At 44.7% G+C, this 24,157-nt stretch overlaps 1 protein-coding gene across 1 annotated transcript in view; it reads right to left on the reverse strand.

Annotated features, from left to right (window-relative positions):
• Positions 1 to 24,157, reverse strand: part of LOC139406729 (transforming growth factor, beta receptor III) — a 131,685-nt gene that overhangs the window by 25,213 nt on the left and 82,315 nt on the right. Inside the window, exons 5-14 of the mRNA XM_071149700.1 lie at positions 22,601 to 22,784; positions 16,827 to 16,989; positions 13,964 to 14,111; positions 9,308 to 9,497; positions 6,360 to 6,655; positions 5,601 to 5,756; positions 4,233 to 4,403; positions 3,393 to 3,596; positions 1,743 to 2,036; positions 538 to 673 (exon numbers count right to left, since the gene is read on the reverse strand). Of these exons, the coding sequence (XP_071005801.1) occupies positions 538 to 673; positions 1,743 to 2,036; positions 3,393 to 3,596; positions 4,233 to 4,403; positions 5,601 to 5,756; positions 6,360 to 6,655; positions 9,308 to 9,497; positions 13,964 to 14,111; positions 16,827 to 16,989; positions 22,601 to 22,784 (1,942 nt within the window). The remainder of the gene's footprint in view (positions 1 to 537; positions 674 to 1,742; positions 2,037 to 3,392; positions 3,597 to 4,232; positions 4,404 to 5,600; positions 5,757 to 6,359; positions 6,656 to 9,307; positions 9,498 to 13,963; positions 14,112 to 16,826; positions 16,990 to 22,600; positions 22,785 to 24,157) is intronic.

A 24,157-nucleotide genomic window follows, 5' to 3' on the forward strand; every position in this document is an offset into this window, starting at 1 on the left:
GTTGTAGTACTCGAGTCCAGGATTCGGACTTGACTCGGACTCAAGTCACGATTATCATGACTCGTGACTCGACCAGTGGTGACTCAGACTTTGACTAATATTTGATTTGATTTGTTGTCAGAAAATAGTCTCTCTCTTGCATAATTCAACATATTAGCTACAACAGAAAATGTTAGATGGCTGTATTATCTATTTAGCGTTACAAATGTGCAACACTATTATCATTTCATTTTTTTAAAAATGGTTGGACCGCAGCTTTTAGCACTACCAAGAGACTTGTGGCTTGAGTATAAAGGAATCGAAAACTAGGGACATGGGACTCGACTCGGACTCCAGGTTTAGTGACTTGACTACATCACTGCTCTGATGTATTGGGAGGAAGGGAAGAAGGGAAAGAGGGAATGAGTACTTTCAAGTACTACTTACTCCAGCATATTTATGCCATCCTCCCCATATATTCTGGATAAGCTGGTTCATCATAGAGGTTACATTGCATATGAGGTCTGTACAGTACGTTAGCTTTCTTAGTCCACTCACCTGGTCCCTCCTTCTCCACTGTGTCATGTCCTTCCACCACCACCACCAGGGTCTTGGTAGAAGTCTTGGCGTTCATCATCATGGCTAGGATGATCTCTCCGTTGACAGACGTACACGCCTCGTCCGGTTGGATACACTGCATGGAGAGAAACACAATAGGACCACTGAGGAATCCCCGATAACTCAGCCTTGGATTTCCTATATCACATGAACTTTTTCTGCATTTAATTAATTTCATATGTAAACATAACTCATTCATTTTCCCATTAAAATGTACAGTTTCTTGTATGATTTACTTATCGGCCATGAGACTGTTACATGTATTCATATGATCAAAAGCAGTTTATAAGACAGATCGATACATCAAATCTCTACACCTTTGCCCAAGACCAAGCATCCCTTTTGATCTTTGACCACACATATCATTTATGGGAAATCATACCTAGTGAAAACTTGTGTTCCTTCCCTTGATCCCTATACTGTGAGTCAGTTTGGAGCCCCAGCCTGACTCTGAATCAGTTTTAATGTAGAATACCATCAGAGACCCAGATAGAGGGTGGCTGGGGAGCACTGAGCAGAAAGAACTACTTGGAAAAGGTTATGAAAGTGCAATGACATAGCAGAGATTGAAAGAGTGGGAGGGAGTGAGAGAGAGGCTACATTACAGCGAGGCAAAGGAAGGAAAAGTGAAGTGACACTTGAGCTAGTGGCTTGTTTTGGTTCTACAGATGGTTACTTAGGAAACCTTAAGTAGATGTATGCTTCCTGCTTCTGGTTCAGAATGGATTGAGACTGGCAGATTGTGCAGCAGGCCTAGCTTGGTGCCAAGTCTCCGCAGACTGGAGCCCAGACCTAACCTACGCTAGATGCTGCTCAAATGACCATAAAATGTATGAATCATTGCACAGACCACAGATTCAGGTCATGCCAGTTGAGTCTATGTTACTTGAAGTAGGGCCCTGAAAGAGGCAGATGGTTTGGCAGTGGCACAGCCGGCTCTGGACAACATCTGGGTTCCAGGGTTCAATCCCTGGGCCGACCTCCACAACTCTTCATACTCCCCCTTTCTATTCAAAACATACAGTAAATCTATCCCAATAAATAATATTACTGATATCAAATCAAAATTCTAAGCTTCTCTCTTCTACTTTGTTTCAGAGGTCGTAGCGTACAGGATGAACAGACACGAAAGAAAAACAACGTACCATAGCCCGTCCCTGGTTGTTGTGGGGTCTCTTGGAGCAGAGAGACATTTCACAGTGCAGAAACAGCAACGATTCGTTGAAGTAGGAGTTGAAGGTGAAGCTGAACCTCTTCCTGTCGGTCTGGGAGTGGGGAATAGGGAGGTCTCTCTGAGGGTAGTACTTGACCGTGTTGTCCGTAGGGCAGATGTTCTCGATCAGGGTGTAGTAAGACGGGATGTTCGGGTTGGAGTTGGCAGAGATGAAACAGGTCTGGATCATGAACCCTAGCTCTGGGTCGACTTTGAAGGCCCCAATCTGAAGCACGGGAGAAAAGAGAAGGGAAAAAAAGTGTCATTTTTTATAAAAACAATAAACTCAAGTCATACAAATGTTTTACCGTTTATAAGTGTCAGCAATGTGTGGAGGCTCAGGCTATATGATTGATATAGCCTCTAAAAGGTATCCAATGATTTTATTGTTGAAACCTCTCATCGACGTCGTCAAATTGACAAACTATCTGTTTCGGCCTGCAAAGTTTTGTGAAGAGCACCATCTTGGCATACGTCTGTACACTCTCTGTCAGTCCAGGACCTGACAATTTGTTTTAACACAGAGAACAAGCAAAAGGAACACTATCAGAGTGTTATCAGGTCCAAGAATCACAAATCCTGAAGCGGATTTTAGTCCCTTCAAAACATTTTAAGAGGATCTCTCCGACGGCAGACCACAAGGCATTTCCATGAGATATTATCCCTCTGCTGCTTTTTTGTCCTTTTTTTCCACTGAAAACCTAAATGTGTTTTTCTGTTTTGTGTCGGTGCCATCACCATGACAAGGTTGTCAAAAAGCTTGCCCAGTCAAAAGCACAGACACAGACATGCATGCACAGGCACACACACACGCCGCTTTCAAAATGACAGCTTTCATGCTCGACAGGGACTTAAACACAACAGCAGTTTCCTACACACCTTAGTTTGGGCCATAGTCTCAGGGACCAGGACAGGGCATGGCAGGTCTCATCCCAGTGTGAGAGGTGTGGATGTGGGAGAGAGTGGGCTCAGTATGAATCTCTAACTTTTCTTACACAACCTCCCTGTAGGACCTCTCTAGTAATAATTGTTCAGTACTATTTGCAAGGTGCATTCTGGACTTGCCAGACAGAATAAATAGAAGTGCCATATGTGCCAGGACACTGAGGGGAGGACAGAGACCATGGCTGCGGGGAAGCTAACAGCAGAAAGAGGACATGTTCCCTTTATATTCTCCCGACTCAGACCAAATATCAACGGACCCCATGGAAGCTAAAACATTCAAAGATGAAAGTAGACCCGACAGTCCAGACACAGCGTACACACAGAACAGTCCTCACTGTTGTTTTGACAGGCCTCATATCTAAGAGAGACAGAAACACGAACACACACACACACGAACACACACACACACACACACACACACACACACACACACACACACACACACACACACACCTTGTGAAATCGCTCCGACAATTCAGGTTCTAACATCTGGATACTAGCCTACTAACTATCTTCATCTGAGCTAATCACAAACAGCCAACAAATACAACAGACACACTGTATTACTTCAATATATTCCAAACGGTTACAGCCAGCCTGGTACAGTGCATTTCTAGTAGTTCACTGCTCCATTTACCTCTACGAAGACCTGTTTATTTTTGGAAACGGTGTGGAAGGCCTGGGTTGAAGGATAGCGGAAGAGTTGGGTGTTGTACAGCTCCATGTTGAACATCACGTCGGTTCTGACTGGTTCCTTAGCTGCCGGGGCGAAGTGGGAAAACGATCCTGATGATCCTGATCCTCCTAGGGTGTTCTGGTTCTTTCTGTAGGTGCAGTTGAACTGGGGGAGGGGGACAGAGAAGGAGAGACAGCCAATCAAAACAGTTGAACTGGGGGAGGGGGACAGAGAAGGAGAGACAGCCAATCAAAACAGTTGAACTGGATGGAGAAGGAGAGATAAGCCAATCAAAAAAATATATAATTCGTCAGGAATTAAACAAATAGCCCAAGGCAGATAAGTCAAAGTTGAAGTTGAAGCCGAAATTGAGGATAGTAACTGCCGATCTGATTTTCAGAGGATTTTTTTGCAAAAAAAGTCGCACGTCAAAAAAATAACAAAAGAGTAAATTGGGTCGGCGCACGACGGCAGCCATATAGTACGGCGCCATCTATAAGACGGGAGTCAATTTATTTGTGATTAGTGGTCTGGTCTTGACTCCCAGCTCTCCCAAACCCAAGCAGGCCCTGTCATGCAAAGCTGCTCTCTTAATTCCTTTTTCATTTAGCCTCAATTTAACCAGAATAAACTCCCTTGAGGTTAAAAACCAACCTCTTTTTCGAGGGAGACCTAATGTTAAAAAAAAACATCAGAATTGAGAGAGTCATTTAGCTAAATGTCTTACCAGAATGGATGACCTGTGTTCTGGTCCTGAGAGAGAGTGAGTCATATAGAAGAAACATATTATAGATGTCTTACCAGAATGGAGGATCTGTGATCAGGATCCGTGGTGTGCCCCAGGAAAGCAGCCCTCTCCAGCCTCTCCAGCTCATCTGCCTCCCCAGGGAAGGTCACGTCTCCGGACTCTAGATCCTCGTCATCTGGGGGACCACCACTCCCATCCTTAGGCTCAGCAGGACTTATCAAGATCTGGATGTCAACCACAGCGGAGTTGAATACATCAGTGAACACAGTTCAGATACAGCATGCGTCCCAAATGGCACCCTAGCTATTCCCTTTAGAGAACACTAACTTTGTCAGGGCTCTGGTATAAAGCAGTGCACTATATAGGGAATAGGGAGCCATAAGAGACACACCCCAGGACACTTTCCCAGTGATCGGCGCCAAACTATTTTCTAATAATTGTCTGTGTGTGAATGGTGTTGCTTCATTCAAGGGCCCAGGACACCAGTGACAGGGCTCTGATCTGAATCTAGCTGCCAAAACATTCTGATGAGCTGGAATTAAAAACGTGGGAACGTCCAGAGATTTCAACAGTCCAGAGCTCTCTCAGGCAGACCCCGTGAAGCATATTTCTCATTTTGTCAGTTTAAAGAAACAAGGGAAGCCTGCTGTGTACTTCAGACGTTTACAGGGTCAAAGGTGAGTTAGGGGTGGAGGACACGGGCTAAATTAGGTGAATTATTATCATTGCCATTTCATTTATTCTGGCTGGTGTGTAGATAAGTAATTAAAACACCTTATCGAAGAATGGGACAAACAAGGACCATACAAGGATATGGGGCTTTGATATATTGAGAAACAGATAAATTAAGATTAATTTGTTTTGACCATAGGGGTCTGAGAACTTTGGGTGTGTGCCTGTTATTTCTAATCTGTATTTGGACACAAATGTGTTTTGTAACTTGTACTAAATTTGCTACGAAAATGATTTAATAGATCCGCGGAGAAGTGATTTATCGTTGCTTGTTAGTGAAAGCACATGTTGCATTCCATGTTAATGATAAACTCGGCTCAGAAAGGGTTTGACGGTAATACTAAACCTCATAACATTTTCATAGTGTTGTCTTAAATTTTTCCTTGGGTGCTTCTCCCATGCGTTCAACAGAGATAACGGAGTAACAGGCTTGTGTTGGGGGATACAGCACTCATAGGGCTGGTTTCCCGGACCCAGATTTATCCTAATTCTGGACTAAAAACTATTTTAAATGGAGATATTCCATTGAACTTTCGTTTTCAGTCCAGGAGTAGGCTTATTTGGGTCCAGGTTGCTTAAATGTTCAGGCTTCACAAGACTTGGGAGTACGGTAATGCAAGACTAGCGTCTGGAAAACTGGCCATCGATTCGTTTTTGTAGATGCTGTAGCCATTGTGTGTGGTACTCACTGAGTTGATGTAGAGGACCATAGAGCTGGGGTGCATGGGGTACTTGGTTGTCTGACAGCCCTCCAATGGCGTCTCTAGGGTGTAGTGGGTGGAGTTAACCGTTGCTTTGCATTCTGGGTCTTGAAGAGTCAGGTTGGCATTACCATAACCACTGGCCTGAGGAAAGAGACAAACGTAAGTAATATAAAGTCAATTAATAAAGCCTTAAAAAACTGTTGTTGTTGTTTTTAATGTCAATCAATAATCTAGAATATTTGCAATAAAATAAAATCATGATCAACAAATCATCTCAATACTGTCAGAAGAGGTTACTGAGACACAATGTGGCACTATACTTCATTGACATTAGACGTCACTATGCCACTATACAGCACAGACTACTTCTCGGTGTGATATTAAGTTCCCGGAAGACATAAAAACCACAGGATGGTCCAACTCTAACCATAACTATCCCTAATTGCAGTGTGTGTCTTTTAATACACTGTGATGTGGTCTGTTGTGTTCTGCCTGCTTCACTGTAGGCCACACATGCACACACACAATAGCACAACACAGTAGCGCACACACACACACACACGCACACACACACACACACACACTCGTTGAAAATACACACAATTCATTCAACTCCATACCAGTCACTATTACGTAAAGAGGAAGACTCAGAGATAAACCAAGTCTGTCTTCTATTGCAGAGACAATTAGTCTTATTGATAAACCAGTTGGCTGTCTACTACAGTACAGTATCCATCCACTCACCTCCAGACTCTCTCTGTCGATGCTGACCACCATCCTGTTCTCCTCACACTGAACACTGAGCCCCACACTGAGGGTCCCCTGTTGCTCCTCAGGCTCCCCACCCTGCTCCCCTCCCAGCCAGGAACGATCCTCCAGGGACAGGTAGGGCAGGCCATGCTCCTTGGGTGGGGGGAAGGGGAAGGGCAGGCCACCGGAGCGCGAGGCAGCACCCCCCGGACCACCAGACAGGAGGGGGTTGGTGTCCCACGGGATAGACAGGTCTGGAAGGAACATGGACTCCAGGGGATCTAACACATCTGGAAGTCACAGAACACACACATTTTAGTCACAGAGATAAACACACAAATACGTGAGTACACTCACAGACTGGAAAGAAGGGACAGACAGACAGACAGACAGACAGAGACAGAGACAGAGACAGACAGACAGAGACAGAGGCCTCTGTTAAAGTGTCATCTGGTGGTTTTAGAGCCATGTAAATTACACGGAGCAGAAACTGGCCCAAGATTTGGTGATATTGTCTTCATAAGAACAGTTGAACTGTGATGGTCTGTGGTAGACATTCATTATTTAACAGTTAAATACATTATAACAATGTATGCTCATGAAAAATGCCTATAAATAAAAGCATAGCTCATTTATTTACATCATAGATATCTTTATTGAATTGACTAAACCTAGGTCGGTTTGTCATACATGATCTACCGTATTAGTTTAATTACAGTCAACTTTAGTCAGAACACACACAAACGCACATACACGTGCGTACACTCAGACACCTACACCATGCATGCACACACTCAGAGGGACAGAGAAAGAAGGAAGGAGAGAGCGAGAGAAAGAAAGAAAGTAGGGAGAGCGAGACAGAGCGAGAGTGAGAGAGAGCAAGAGCGAGAGAGAGCAAGAGCGAACAAGAGCGAGAGCAAGAGAGAGAGAGCGAGAGAGCGAGAGACAGAGACAGAAATAGCGAGAAAGAGAGAGAGAGAGAGACAGAAACAGAGAGACAGAGACAGAGAGAGAGAGGCCTCTGTTAAAGTGCAATCTGGTGGTTTTAGAGCCATGGAAATTACACGGAGCAGAAACTGGCCCAAGTTTTGTTGATATTGTCTTTTTAAGAACAGTTCAACTGTGATGGTCTGTGGTAGACATTCATTATTTAACAGTTAAATACATTTCTAACGATGTATGCTCATGAAAAATGCGTATAAATCAAAGCATAGCTAATTTATTTACATTGTAGATATCTTTATTTCATTGACTAAACCTAGGTCTGTTTGTCATACAGTGGTGCAACAAAAAGTATTTAGTCAGCCACCAATTGTGCAAGTTCTCCCACTTAAAAAGATGAGAGAGGCCTGTAACTTTCATCATAGGTACACTTCAACTATGACAGACAAAATTTGAAAAAAAATCCAGAAAATCACAGGATCGTAGGATTTTAATGAATCTATTTGCAAATTATGGTGGAAAATAAGTATTTGGTCAATAACAAAAGTTTATCTCAATACTTTGTTATATACCTTTTGTTGGCAATGACAGAGGTCAAACGTTTTCTGTAAGTCTTCACACACTGTTGCTGGTATTTTGGCCCATTCCTCCATGCAGATCTCCTCTAGAGCAGTGATGTTTTGGGGCTGTTGCTGGGCAACACGGACTTTCAACTCCCTCCAAAGATTTTCTATGGGGTTGAGATCTGGAGACTGGCTAGGCCACTCCAGGACCTTGAAATGCTTCTTATGAAGCCACTCCTTCGTTGCCCGGGCGGTGTGTTTGGAATCATTGTCATGCTGAAAGACCCAGCCACGTTTCATCTTCAATGCCCTTGCTGATGGAAGGAGGTTTTCACTCAAAATCTCACGATACATGGCCCCACTCATTCTTTCCTTTACACGGATCAGTCGTCCTGGTCCCTTTGCAGAAAAACAGCCCCAAAGCATGATGTTTCCACCCCCATGCTTCACAGTAGGTATGGTGTTCTTTGGATGCAACTCAGCATTCTTTGTCCTCCAAACACGACGAGTTGAGTTTTTACCAAAAAGTTATATTTTGGTTTCATCTGACCATATGACATTCTCCCAATCTTCTTCTGGATCATCCAAATGCTCTCTAGCAAACTTCAGACGGGCCTGGACATGTACTGGCTTAAGCAGGGGGACACGTCTGGCACTACAGGATTTGAGGCCCTGGCGGCGTAGTGTGTTACTGATGGTAGGCTTTGTTACTTTGGTCCCAGCTCTCTGCAGGTCATTCACTAGGTCCCCCCCGTGTGGTTCTGGGATTTTTGCTCACCGTTCTTGTGATAAATTTGACCCTACGGGGTGAGATCATGCGTGGAGCCCCAGATCGAGGGAGATTATCAGTGGTCTTGTATGTCTTCCATTTCCTAATAATTGCTCCCACAGTTGATTTCTTCAAACCAAGCTGCTAACCTATTGCAGATTCACACTTCTCAGCCTGGTGCAGGTCTACAATTTTGTTTCTGGTGTCCTTTGACAGCTCTTTGGTCTTGGCCATAGTGGAGTTTGGAGTGTGACTGTTTGAGGTTGTGGACAGGTGTCTTTTATTCTGATAACAAGTTCAAACAGGTGCCATTAATACAGGTAACGAGTGGAGGACAGAGGAGCCTCTTAAAGAAGAAGTTACAGGTCTGTGAGAGCCAGAAATCTTGCTTGTTTGTAGGTGACCAAATACTTATTTTCCACCATAATTTGCAAATAAATTCATTAAAAATCCTACAATTATTTTTTTTCTCTCATTTTGTCTGTCATAGTTACAGTGTACCTATGATGAAAATTACAGGCCTCTCATCTTTTTAAGTGGGAGAACTTGCACAATTGGTAGCTGACTAAATACTTTTTTGCCCCACTGTACATGATCTACCGTATTAGTTTAATTACAGTACTGGAACACAATTCTGAGTCTAATGTAAATGGCCTGGCGTGTCTTACCTGGCTCCCTGAGCCTCAGGTTGAAGGTGTTAGCCACAGGGGTGTGGGTGTAGGAGGTGACCGGTCCATAGCTATGCTCCTCTGCCCACTTGATCAGGGCCTGAGAGCCAGATGGGAGGTGGTGCTTGGGGGTCTTAGACACCTCCATCAGCCTCTCTGTGTTGGGGCTCAGACTGATGGTATCTGACGTCTATTGGGGAAAAAATAGGAATTAACAGGCTTAGTAGCCTATACTGTATGGAAATATTGGTAGAGGAAATATTGGTAGAGGAAATATTGGATAGAGGCAAAACTACCAACAATTGATTTTATTCAAGGAGTTTTTAATCAGTTATCAACAAAGAAAAAACTGCTATGAATTCTTCTTCTGAGAAACAGAACATCACAACCATATCTTACACGGCAGCACACTCTTTGTCATGATCATTTTAGTCATTTAGCAAACACAGCGTTAAGTACCTTGCTCAAGGGCACGTCGGCAGATTTTTCACCTAGTCGGCTCGGGGATTCAAACCAGCGACCTTTTGGTTACTGGCCCAATGCTATTAACTGGTAATCTACCTGCTGTCATCAGTCTTTTTTAATGTATATTTTTCATTTTACTTTTACCCCTTTTTCTCCCCAATTTCGTGGTATCCAATTGGTAGTTACAGTCTTGTCCCATCGCTGCAACTCCCCTACGGATTCGGGAGAGGCTAAGGTCGAGAGTCATCGGTCCTCCGAAACACAACCCTGCCAAGCCGTACTGCTTCTTGACACAGTGCTCGGTAAACCTGGAAGCCAGCCGCACCAACGTGTCGGAGGAAACACTGTCCAACTGACGACCGAAGTCTGCTTGCATGTGCCCGATACGCCACAAGGAGTCGCTAGAGCAAGATGAGACAAGGACGGCCGGCCAAACCCTCCCCTAACCCGGACAACGCTGGGACAATTGTCCGCCGCCTCATGGGTCTCTCGGTCACAGCCGGCTGTGACACAGCATTGGGTCGAACCAGAGTCTGTAGTGATGCCTCAGCACAGTAATGCAGTGCCTTAGACCGCTGCGTCACTCGGGAGGCCCTTGCCGTCATCAGTCTTATACAAACCAAAGTGGGTGCTTTCTTCTTTTCTAGTTAGCAGCATTTACCAGTAATCTCTAGGTCTATGTTGGTTTCATTTCCTTTGTGTGACTGTATGAAATGGTAAAACTTCACTATAGAGCTTCAAAAGCCGGCGTGACCACAACCCACAATGAAAGTGTAAGAATATTAATTTTACTCTCATATCTTGAAAGAATCAAAGTCAAAAGAGACATTTTAGGTCTCGGCATGGAAAGGCCCTGACCAATGTAGCAGTGGTGAAGGGTCACGCACACACACACATGCACGTGCACACGCACACGCACACACCAAAAGCCTGATCAATGGTGGGACTAAGTCTAATGTGTCAGATTTCTACCAGAATTCCTCATTAGTTCCCCAGTGTTCCATGCTGTATAATGTGAGGAGGGCTAATCCTTTCCCAAAGACATTTCCCACAGATCCACTCTGTCCAAAGTGGCATCCTATTCCCTATTTAGTGACCTACTTTTCCCCAAGGCTCATGGGTCTCTGATGAGAAGTAGTGCAGTATATAAGTAGTAGGGCGCCATTTGGGATGCAGATCCCCTCTGTCCTCTGGAGCAGGAGCAGAGCTGTGGCCAATCCTCTGACAGTAGCTAGCAATACTTTGATTTTACGAGGCTATCATATCACATACATAGCTGACATTCTCTGTTTTGAGATATTCACTCTGACACAGTGGCTGGTTCCCAAAGACAGATATTTATACTGGGACACACATGCAAAAGGAGGCTTGCAGGCAAGCACACTCACGATCACACTCACATGCACACACACAGCATTAAGTAAGCATTTTGTCAATGAAACCCTTGCTATGATACTGGGCAGTTTCAGTTTACTTTGGTCCTAGATTGATTAATGGGTTCTAAACTCAGAAATCAAAACCAGAAGTGAAAAACAAATCTGACCCATCATAACTGAACTCCTCCCAATGATTTATGCTGTTCTGAGTTCAGTACTGTACTCTGTGTCTAGCCCTGGCCTGTAATTTCCTAGCCTGGTCCCAGATCTTTGTGCTGTCTTGCCAAATCCTATGGTCATTCATGCCAAATGTCATGTCATGCCAACAGATATGGGACCAGGCTAGTACTTTCGCAGTACAGTAAACTATAGGTCAGCAGCACAGCACATCGCTGACATGTGTTCCCAGTTTCCAGTCCCCTACTCCCCCTAATGTTTCTCTTAGCGTAGCCCACTACTGTAGCCAACCGTAGCCCTGCTCTGCTGGTCTGATTGATTCAGTGACAGCCTAAAGGGCAGCTGTACAAACAGCCAGGCTGGCAGGCAGGCAGTGGATGGGGCTGAGCGTGGGCCCGCATCCCAAATGGAACCCTATTCCCTATTTAGTGCACTACTTTTGACCAAAAGTAATGCACTGGTCAAAAGTAGTGCACTGCATAAAGAATAGGATGCCATTTGGGATGCGGACTGAACTGAGCTGGCTGACTGGGAGAAGTGCAGAGTCATGGACTGGCAGAGGCACACACACACACACACACACACACACACACAGTCTGCCTGCATGAGGATCACTGTTACAGAGTGTGGAACCAATCCAGAGAAGCAGGTATCTAGAGCCCATAAGACAACACACCTCCACTGAGGTCAGCAGTCAGCATAGCATAGGGACCATGGAACAGAGCTACGCAGCACTCGTAGAGAAGATAGAGCGAAGGTCAGGCCAGGTTGGTTTGGGATAAATGACACTTTGTTATAAATTAATAGGCAAAACACCTTTCATATCTACTAGGTATCTAATGGCTATATGCTAAAGGTGTAAGAGCCAGATCTCATTATGACTTTGGATATTAGTAAATGGTCTATTTAGTTTTTTAACATACATGTCTAGACTGATGTAAGTGGGAGGTAAACATGCAATGCCAGAGCAAATATGGTCATTGGATAATGTCCTACTGTTAACCTAAAACCAAATAAATCGTCCTTAGTGTAAGCCGTGTAAATTAGTGTATGCTTTTCAATGACTAGAACAGACTTAGTCAATTCTTTTTTTGAAAGTGTATACACGACCACAGTGTTTGCGGGTGTCAATGTTAACAAGTATGACACAATATTTAAATTCTACAGACAGATAGCCAGTCACTGAGGTACTACACAGTATTTGGGCAGTGATTGTGTCTGCACTGTTTTTGCAATGCAATCCACATAGATGGGGAATAGGGTGCTATTTAGGATACAAACAGGGCCTGAAGCCAGCAACGCTCATCATTCACATTATGATGGAAGGCAAACAGGTCAGGCTGTGTGAGGCTGTGAGCACAATGAAAATACAGTTTGTGTGAACATGGCCTATGAAAATATATCGTATCGCCTCCCCTCCTCCTCTCGTCCCCCTCTCCCCTCCTCATTCAATACGATGACAACCCTTGGAGCTGTCAGCATGATATTTCACAGTTCATCTCTTTATCGCTCCATCCCTCGCTCCCTCCCCTGCAGGCAGGCTGAAACCAGGTGCCACTTCAACACTCCTCGGATTGTGACAAATGTATCGGTCAGCAGTCGAAAAGTGGTGACATGCCCGTCTGTCCGCTGTGCTTGTCTAGTCATGTGTTGTGACATGGATCCTCTGCCTGCCTCCCCAAATACCATTCGTGCCATTGTGATCAGTGGAGGCTGCTGAGGGGAGGACGGCTCATAATAATGTCTGGAACGGAGCTGACGGAATGGCATCAAACACGTGGAAACCATGTGTTTGATGTACTTGAATCCATTCGACTGATTCCACTCCAGCCATTACCAGCCATTACCAGTTCGTCCTCCCCAATTAAGGTGCCACCAACCTCCTCTGATTGTGATGCGTTACTCAGACAGTGAAAAAAGATCTTGGCAGTTAACATCTGAAAGTTGAACTACTCAATAGAAAAGAAAACGCTCAATAGCAGTCTTGCCACTTGGTTTGCTAGAAACCTGTGGAATGGAGTCTTGGGTCTCTGGAGTTGGCCATTAAATAAAGTGCAACTACTGAAAAATGGTTTATTTCGGTCAAAGCAGCACCTTCCTATTATTCATGAGCTGCACGTTTTGTCACTATTGCTGTGAACATTCGCTTTAGGACTGACGCCCAACTGAGCCTTGTCAATTGGAGCTGATGAAGATTTTAGCACAATGGCATTACAGTGGCTGGGAAATGCAAAAACATTTCAAAAGGAGGCAAATCATTAGTAGAAAAACCTTTTGTTCATCATTGTGATGTCGTCAGACTGATCGTATTTCCAGGCCACTATGGGTGACATTTAGACGTAACCGTCAATAGCCCCCGTTCAGAATGACTGGGCACAACTAGACTTTCGGGCACCACTATGGCAGAGAACAGCTTGAGAAAGTACATAACAAATGGCATGAAGCGACCGAGTGAAGGAGGTGCACTCCATGAATAGAAGGGCTGTTTTTGTTACGTTCAGAGCGACGTTTTGAGTCATGCACCACCCAAGTCCAGTTTGCACTTCCCACTTTCTCAAGCTGTTACTGAAAATATAAGTATTTTTTTTATTTAGAAACAAAATATTTCTCCGTAGCGTTCAGATTCAGCGTTACGTACCACCACGTCCAGTTTGCCGATGACGCTGTGAGCCTTGATGACCCAGTTGACAGACTTCTCACACTTCAGCAGCAGCACGACCTTACGTTTCAATGGAACATCTGCCTCCAGTGGTCTCAGGTCCACAATCACATCCACCTGGAACGCACTACTCAGGGAGGGAAATAGAGAGACAGAGAGAGAGAAGGGAAAAGAAAGCCAGCCAGGAGAGAGCCATAAGAGTTTTGGAAGACCCAAAATACTCAGTATTTACATGCCTTCCCTCTGTCTGGCCAACTGATTAAGAAACTGGAAGTCTTCCCAGAAAAAGGAAGACATGTGCGTAGCAGACCAGACCACATAGCAGCCGTATGGTGAAATACATCATGATTGCCATATTCCCTGTATTTCTGGGCTCTTAATGCATATACAGAGTAATCACACCGCTGGGAGAGTGAGGCCATCACCCGGCAGACTGGAAATACAGACTACAGTCCACGAGAAGTTGCGTCCCAAATGGTTGCCAACCTACACTATATACAGTGCATTCGGAAAGTATTCAGACCCCTTGACTTTTTCCTCATTTTGTTACGTTAGTCTAATTAAAAAATGGCTTAAATAAAACATTTTCCTTATCGATCTACACACAATAACCCATAATGATAAAGCGAAAACAGGTTTTAAGAATAATTTAGTAGAGTATTCAGGCCCTTTGCTATGAGACTTGAAATTGAGCTCAGGTGCATCCTGTTTCCATTGATCAGCCTTGAGATGATTGTACAACTGGATTGGAGTCCACCTGTGGTAAATTCAATAGATTGGACATGATTTGGAAAGGCACACACCTGTCTATATAAGGTCCCACAGTTGACAGTGCATGTCAGAGCAAAAACCAAGCCATCAGAACAAAGGAATTGTCCATGAAGCTCTGAGACAGGATTGTGTCATGGCACAGTACTGGGGAAGCGTACCAAAAAAATGTTTGCAGGATTTAAGGTCCCCAAGAATACAGTGGCCTCCATCATTCTTACATGGAAGAAGTTTGGAACCACCATGACTCTTCCTAGAGCTGGCCACCAGGCCAAAAGCATCAATCGGGGGAGAAGGGCCTTGTTCAGGGAGGTGACCAAGAATCCGATGGTCACTCTGACAGAACTCTAGAGTTCCTCTGTGAAGATGTGAGAACCTTCCAGAAAGATAACCATCTCCAGCACTCCACCAATCAGGCCTTTATGGTAGAGTGGCCAGACGGAAGCCACTCCTCAGTAAAAGGCACATGACCGCCCGCTTGGCGTTTTCCAAATGGCACCTAAAGGACTCTCAGACCATGAGAAACAAGATTCTCTGGTCTGATGAAACTAAGATTGAAATTTTTGGTCTGAATGCCAAACGTCACATCTGGAGCAAACCTGGTACCATCCCTACTGTGAAGCATGGTGGTAGCAGCATCATACTGTAGGGATGTTTGTCAGCGATAGGGACTGGGAGAGGTGCCAGGATCGAGGGAAAGATGAACGGAGCAAGGTACAGAGAGATCCTAGATGAAAACCTGCTCCAGAGCACTCAGGACCTCAGACTGGGGTGAAGGTTCACCTTCCAACAGGACAACGACCCTAAGCACAAAGCCAAGACATGGCAGGAGTGGCTTTGGGACAAGTCTCTGAATGTCCTTGTGTGGCCCAGCCAGAGCCTGTTCTAACATTTCTGGAGAGACCTGAAAATAGCTGTGCATCAACGCTTCCCATCCAACCTGACAGAGCTTGAGAGGATCTGCAGAGAAGAATGAGAGAAACTCCCCAAATACAGGTGTGCCAAGCTTGTAGCGTCATACCCAAGAAGACTCGAGGCTGTAATTGCTGACAAAGATGCTTCAACAAAGTACTGAGTAAAGGGTCTGAATACTTAGTGGCAAGAAAAAGTATGTGAAACATTTGGAATTACCTGGATTTCTGCATAAATTGGTCATCAAATTAGACAAACATAGTGTGTTTAAACTAATAACACACAAATGATTGTATTTATCTTGTCTATATTGAATACTTCACTAAAACATTCACAGTGTAGGATGGCAAAAGTATGTGAACCCCTAGGCGAATGACTTCTCCAAAAGCTAATTGGAGTCAGGAGTCAGCTAACCTGGGTTCCAATCAATGAGACGAGATTGGAGATGTTGGTTAGAGCTGCCTTGCCCTATAAAAAACACTCACAAAATTTGGGTTTTCTATTCACAAGAAGCATTGCCTGATGTGAACCATGCCTCGAACAAAAGACATCTCAGAAGACCTAAGATTAAGAATTGTTGACTTGCATAAAGCTGGAAAGGGTTACAAAAGCATATTTAAAAGCCTTTATGTTCATCAGTCCGCGGTCCATGGACCTCTGGTCAAAAGTAGTGCCCTTGGCAATAGGATGCCATTTGGGAGGCACCCTCAGACTTTGAGTCTGAGATAAACCTCAAAAGGTCAATATTATCCTACTCTTCCTTGATATCCAACACAGACTACCAGTGAGACTAGAGAGAAACCATCCTGAAGAGAGAAACCATCCTGACCTCTTGTAATAGGGAAATTACACTGAGATTACTAAGGTTTATATTTAGAGTTAGTGTGATTGACATAATGTGTAGCATATTGACATAAAGGGCCAGTTTACCAGAGACAGATTAAGCCCACTGCTGGACTAAAAGCATGTTCAATAGAGAATCTCCATTGAAAGTGTTCTTTGGTACAGAACTAGGCTTAATCTGTGTCCAGGAAGCCAGCCTAAACTGGATAAATGTGCGCTTTATTTGGGTTGGACTATGTTTTGGTTCTGGTGGTGGGCTACAGTACTGACCTACTGGAGTTCTGGTTGTGTTATGGATGTATTGGTTTACAGTACTGACCTGCTGGAGTTGGGTGCTTGCAGCTCAATGATGTGGACCTCTTGGTCCTGGTCTGGTCCAGACAGGACACAGCCTTTAGAGGGCTGGGGCTCCACGTAGCCAGCTAGGTAGTTCAGAGACAGGAACTTGTTGTCAATCTTACAGGTATCTGAGAACACTGGGTCTGGAAGACGAAAGAAGAGGGTGGTTAGATGAGATGAGACGAGACTATGACTCAATGTATAATTCGAACACTGGAGGTGATGTGATTAAACTTGATTAATCCTCAGGAGCAAGAAGTTCCGGTGGAGGCAGTCAAGGTTAATACGTAAACTTAATATACTGAAGTGATACTGGCAAGTGCAGTGTGCAAGTTTTTCATTTTCTTTCAGGATTAATCCTCATGAGGAAATGGGTGAGGTATTTACATTACTGTTCAGCCAACGTTTTGAGATATCGGAACACTTTGTGGTTGCTGGTAAAAGACAGGGACATACAGACAGCTTTTGCATTGAACACTATGATTCATGTTTCTGGGAAAATGAAAAGACATGTTGAACAATAGCCGTCATAAACACGTCCAATCGGTCATTCCTGTCAGGTTTCCCACCATTCTAAATTACTACCATTTATTTACTCAAATGTTATTATTCTCCATCCAACTGTCCGGGCATGCGATCCTCTTCTCAGTCTTTTACAAAACATGAAAAGTTAAGCCCAGATGCTTCCTTATTTGGCAAACAAGGTCTTGGACAATATAAACTAAAGAGGTTGGAATCTTCCTCCCTAGACCCACTCGTGCCCCCCTCTTGCTTGTTTTAAGTACCTGGTAGGACACAAAGCGGAAATCTGTCCAGCCTCATGAAAAAGTACCAGAGAGAGATGGGGGGGGGGGCGGACTGAGGTAAACATGGCACGTTGGGCCTTAGCCAAGCCACAGTGTCTAATGACAGAGAGAGTGGCTGAATAGATGACTGCTTCAAGGCTAAGCAACCACACACTCTCTGTTTTCCTCCAAAGTGATTGATTACATGGAGAGAACAGTACATACCCCGGCTGTAATGTGTAATGGAGCCAGGACTACTCCTGGCAGTCACAGTGATACTGTCATGCAGTTGAAAGATAGTCGTTAAAAATGAGGTGCCCTATCTATCTGGATGTTGACGTAGGATGAAGTTGGACGTGCTGTCGGTTCGGTTTACAAAGGACCAGTGGGGAGTGATGAAGTGAAGGAAAGAGTGAAGCATGGCTTCAATGGATCAATCACACACATCCGTGGAGGAAAGCCCTCAACTTCAAACAGCCTTAGTCCCTGCTACAGTAACTCCACTGCCCGTTGGAGAGGAGACACCTCTGACAGTTTGTCTCCACTCACAGCTCACAGTTGTCAAGGAACAGTTGACATTTTCTATACCCATTAATGCCTTCCAGTTTGGTTTACTACAAACTCTGCTTCTCAGAAGTGGTCTTCTTACAGACAAGTTAAGGAACAAGGCCCTTATTATCTTGTTTATTGGTAGCTCAAGGGGTTAAAGCTAGAATCTTTAGTAGAAACAATAACAAAGCGATTCTCCATCCCTGTTTAGTTAAAAAGCGGAGGGATGGGCCCGGGGAAATGTAACCACGCTCAAATTCATAGACAGACCTATGGATGGACTGACCATCCGTGATATCAAAAGTATAATTTTAAACATGTTTCGAGGCTATGAAGTGTTTGCTTAGATTTACATTGTTTACAAACAGAGTAAAACAAGCTCATATTTTGGGTTCTGATGGGGTATGAAAGTTTAACTAAGCTCATGAGGCATTTCTAAGTTATAGTCTTCAAGAATCAATGGGTATATATATTTTTTTTTATTTAGAATTCCAAAAATGGATGTAGCAACTAAGGATTCTAGTTTTAAGAAGGAAAGAATACCATAAATGGATCCCTCCTTTTTGTGTTGGACCAAAACTTCTTGGAGACTTGAAACAGTCCCAGTAAAAAACTCTGTGCCGGTACAGAGTCAGTGTGCGGGGGCACCGGTTAGTTGAGGTAGTATGTCCACGTAGGTAGAGTTAATTAAAGTGACTATGCGTAGATGACAACAAAACAACAAAGAGTGGCAGTGGTGTAGAGAGTGGGGGGGGGGGGGGGGCAATGTGAATAGACTGTGTAGCCATTTCACTAGATGTTCAGGAGTCTTATGGATTGGGAGTAGAAGCGGTTTAGAATCCTCTTGGACCTAGACTTGGTGCTCCGGTCCCGCTTGCCGTGTGGTAGCAGAGAGAACAGTCTATGACTAGGGTGGCTGGGGTCTTTGACAACTTTCAGGGCCTTCCTCTGACACCGCCTGGTATAGAAGTCCTGGATGGCAGGAAGCTTGGCCCCAGTGATGTACTGGGCCGTTCGCACTACCCTCTGTAGTGCCTTGCGGTCGGAGGCCGAGCAGTTGCCATACCAGGCAGTGATGCAACCAGTGATGCAGTGATGCAACCATGCTCTTGATGGTGAAGCTGTAGAACCTTTTGAGGATCTAAGGACCCATGCCAAATCTTTTCAGTCTCCTGAGGGGGAATAGGTTTTGTCGTGCCCTCTTCCCAACTGTCATGGTGTGCATGGACCATGTTAGTTTGTTGGTGATGTGGACACCAAGGAACTTGAAGCTCTCAACCTGCTCCACTGCAGCCCCGTCAATGAGGATCGGGGTGTGCTCGGTCCTCTTTTTTCTGTAGTCCACAAGCATCTCCTTTGTCTTGTTCACGTTGAGGGTGAGGTTGTTGTCCTGGCACCACACGGCCAGGCTGTCTCGTCGTTGTCGGTGATCAGGCATACCACTGTTGTGTCATCTGTGTCATCTGTAATGGTGGTGTTGGAGTCGTGCCTGGCCGTGCAGTCATGAGTGAAATGGGAGTACAGGAGGGGGCTGAGCACGCACCCCTGAGGGGCCCCTGTGTTGAGGATCAGCGTGGCGGATGTGTTGTTACCTACCCTTACTACCTGGGGGTGGCCCATCAGGAAGTCCAGGATCCAGTTGCAGAGGGAGGTGTTTAGTCCCAGGGTCCTTAGCTTATTGATGAGCTTTGAGGGCACTATGGTGTTGAACGCTGAGCTGTAGTCAATGAATAGTATTCCCATCATAGGTGTTCCTTCCGTCCAGTTGGGAAAGGGCAGTGTGGAGTGCAATAGACACTGCATCATCTGTGGATCTGTTGGGGCGATATGCAAATTGGAGTGGGTCTAGGGTTTCTGGGATGATGATGTTGATGTGAGCCATGACCAGCCGTTCAAAGTACTTCATGGCTACAGACGTGAGTGCTACGGGTCGGTAGTCATTTAGGCAGGTTACCTTAGGGTTCTTGGGCACAGGCACTATGGTGGTCTGCTTAAAACATGTTGGTATTACAGACACAGACAGGTTGAAAATGTCAGTGAAGACACTTGCTAGTTGGTCAGAGCATGCTCACAGTACACGTCCTGGTAATCTGTCTGGCCCTGCGGCCTTGTGAATGTTGACCTGTCTAAAGGTCTTAGTCACAAAAGCTGCGGAGAGCGTGATCACACTCTTCCGGTACAGGCTGGTGCTCTCATGCATGTTTCAGTGTTATTTGCCTCGAAGCAAGCATAGAAGTAGTTTATCTCATCCGGTAGGCTCATGTCACTGGGCAGCTCTTGGCTCTGTTTCCCTTTGTAGTCTGCAATGGTTTGCAGGCCCTGCCACATCCGACGAGCGTCAGAGGCGGTGTAGTAAGACTCGATTTTAGTCCTGTATTGACGCTTTGCCTGTTTGATGGTTCATCGGAGGGCATAGCGGGATTTCTTATAAGCTTCCTGGTTCGAGTCCTGCTCCTTGAAAGCGGCAGCTCTAGCCTTTAGCTCAATGCGGTAGCTGCCTGTAAACCATGGTTTCTGGTTGGGGTATGTACGTACGGTCAATGTGGGTATGACGTCATCGACACACTTATTGATGAAGCCAATGACAGATGTGGTGTACTCCTCAATGACATTGGAGGAATCCCAGAACATATTCCAGTCTGTGCTAGCAAAACAGTCCTCTAGTTTAGCATCTGCTTCATCTGACCACTTTTTAATTGATCATCCTGCTTTAATTTTTGCTTGTAAGCAGGAATCAGGAGGACATAATTATGGTCAGATTTGCCAAATGGGGGGCAAGGGACAGCTTTGTATGCATCTGTAGAGTATAGAGTATAGGTGGTCCAGAGTTTTTTCCCTCTGGTTGCACATTTAACATGTTGATAGAAATTAGGTAAAACTGATGTAAGTTTCCCTGCATTAAAGTCCCCGGCTACTACAAGCACGGCCTCTGGGTGAGCGTTATCTTGTTTGCTTTTGGCGGAATACAGCTCATTCAATGCTGTCTTAGTGCCAGCCTCTGACTGTGGTGGTATGTAATCAGCTACAAAGAATATAGATGAGAACTCTCTCAGTAGGTAATGCAGCTTATCATGAGAAACTCTACCTCAGATGAGCAATGGCTCGGGACTTCCTTAGATATCGTAAACCAGCTGTTGTTTACAACAATACATAGACCGCCGCCCCTTGTCTTACCAGACGCCGCTGTTCTATCCTGCCGATACATCGTATAACCAGCCAGCTGTATGTTGATATTGTCGTCGTTCAGCCATGACTCCGTGAAGCATAGGATGTTACAGTTTGTAATGTCTCCGCTGGTAGTTTAATCTTCCCAATTACTTGTCTATTTTATTGTCCAAATATTGCATGTTTGCTAGCAGAATTGAGGGGAGTGGGGGTTTATTTAATCGCCGCCTATTCCACAGAAGGCAGCCCGCCCTCCGGCCTCTCTTTCTCCACCTCCTCTTCACACAGATCACTGGAGTCAGGGCCTGTTCCCGAGGGAGCCGTATATCCTCCGCCCCGCCCCGGGCTCGTCAAGAGTCATAAAATAATAAAAGGATTCTGGTAGCCCGTGGTGAGTAATCACAGTCCTGATGTCTAGAAATTATTTTTGGTCAAAAGAGAGAGTAGTGGCAACATTATGTACAAAAATAGTTAAAAAAAATAAGTTACAAACAACGCAGATAAACTAACAACAAAACTCCTGCTCCGGCGCCATTTTACAGCTAGCAATCAGAGCAGCGATTCTTCTCACAAACCTACTACAAAGACACACACACTTCTCACAAACCTACTACGAAGACACAGATCCTCTCACAAACCTGCTCTGCATTTCCATCAGTCACTTCCTCCTCACTCCACTGACTCTGGGCTCACAGTCAATGAAGAAAAGTGACAAGCAAGGAAAGCAAACCAGCCAGATTACAAAAGAAAGAAAAGGTCCTTTCCTCCCGGCCAAGTCTATTTGCTTTTTAAATGGAACTGAAAGCTGACCAGTGGAACTGAGACACAGAAAGAGTGTTAGCTCTGCTTCTCTGGGATTGTTTTATTTCTCTTGGGTCCAGTAAGTCCCAGGACTATCAATGGCCTCCATTGAGAGGCAATTACTGCGTGGGAACCACTTGATTAACGTTTAGTGGGGAAGAAAAGGCCTGTCACGAGGCAGAGAAAATATACTGTTAGTGAAGGTAGGTGTAAACGTCTCCCTAGGCATTCGAAACGGAAATGTGGCACTACCTTAGGACTGAGGCAATGTTTCTAACCTGCCTCTCAAAGTGAAACACACCTTCTCCCACTTTGATGTAGGCTTCCACTTGGAACCAATAGTTATCCTACAGAAGGGGCAGCCAAAGAACCCTGTATGGTTATAGGTAGCACCTTCCTCTAAGAGCGTCCTTTAAAGAAATATTTCTAACGTCCCTCTGAAAGTAAAACACACCTTCTCCCACTTTAATGTAGATGTCCAGGGCGATCTTGAGTTCAGAGAAGGAGGTGACGGCTCTGTACTTCTTGGTGGCCCAGCTGAGGAGGTGCTCGTTGCCATGGGGAAGCACCTCCTTCTGAACCTGACAGTGGAGGGAGAAGTTCCCTGGAAGGAAGTAGACATCAGATCCCTCAGATACCTGGAGGAAGGAGAGATACCACAACGATACAGACAGTCAGTCAGAGAGACACTATGGCTTTACAGACACACAGAGAAGTGGACGACACACAGAGAAGTGGACATCTGAGCTCTCTGATACCTGGAAGGTGGAGAGACACAATGATGTTACAGATAGACACTGTACATCAGGAGACATAGCCCCTAAGACATGTCTGTAGACTGCTATGGCATTGGGTGTACTAAGACGCATAGTTATAACAGCCTACAGCCATTTCTCAGGGCTATAGGAGCCACAGAGGGACATCACTTTGCCTGTGAGGAAAAGAGCTGGAGACAGGGGATCCACAGAATGACTGTGATACAGTAGGTTTCTGTACGAAACTATGGGCTGGTTTCCTAGCCACATATTAAGCCTAGTCCTGGACTAAAGAGCAAGATCAATGGAGAATCTAGAAGTACTTTTAGTCTAGGACTAGGCTTAATCTGCGTTTGGTAAACTTGTCCTAAGAGACTAGCCCTAGCATTATGCACCTGGTGTGTCAGTAACTCAGAGAGAGACCATAGGAACAATAATACGGAGTGGGGATTTACAGGATTTGTAGTTCTAGAGAACAATAAGCATGGATTTAATGGTCGACTCAGCGAAATGACAGATATTGAGATGAGCACTATGCGGCTCACTTTCTGCACCTACGTCATATCGCTGAATCTACCTTTAATATCAGTGGGTATGATTTTTATTTTTTTAGATTCCAATTTACATCAGATAACTCTGGATTACTTTCATCTGTCTCTATTGCAGATACTGAAGGAAATACATGTATAGAGTTACTGAGAATATAAAATGGTAAAGCTAAAAAAAAAAGTTGTGGATCAGACTTGTGACGTGATTTACTGTTAAGAAGCTGTGCTTTCTCTATTGGGCTCATGAAGTTAGTTTTCAAGACTTCCACTCACAAGGACTTCTTTGTTGATAAAGATATATATGCCCATAAAATCCAATGCTCTACTGACATGCTCATCCACTTTATGGGGAAAGACGAAATTCAAGACAATAAAAGTCAAGGCCTGCCTCGAGGCAAACAGAAAAAGGGCGAAGAGAAGACTTTTGCAAATTCAAACCTTCCATCTGAACTTTTCCAAAAGACATCTTTGACACTCCATCCGCGATCGTTATTTCAAGGCCTCTCGCACTGTGCGCTCCGTATCTTTACACATGGTCTCCTTACCATGCATCTTATTGTGTATCTACTGATTGCGTAATGTTATTGTGCGTCATCACTAGTGTGCAGGATTTTCTCAAAATGGCTGCATACAGCTGGAGAGGTATGGTCGCTGCCTGTCATGAACGTAGCCAGCAGACACACAAACACACATATGATGGCATATGTT

This window comes from Oncorhynchus clarkii, chromosome 4 (genome assembly GCF_045791955.1).
Source record: "Oncorhynchus clarkii lewisi isolate Uvic-CL-2024 chromosome 4, UVic_Ocla_1.0, whole genome shotgun sequence".
NCBI lineage: Eukaryota > Metazoa > Chordata > Actinopteri > Salmoniformes > Salmonidae > Oncorhynchus > Oncorhynchus clarkii.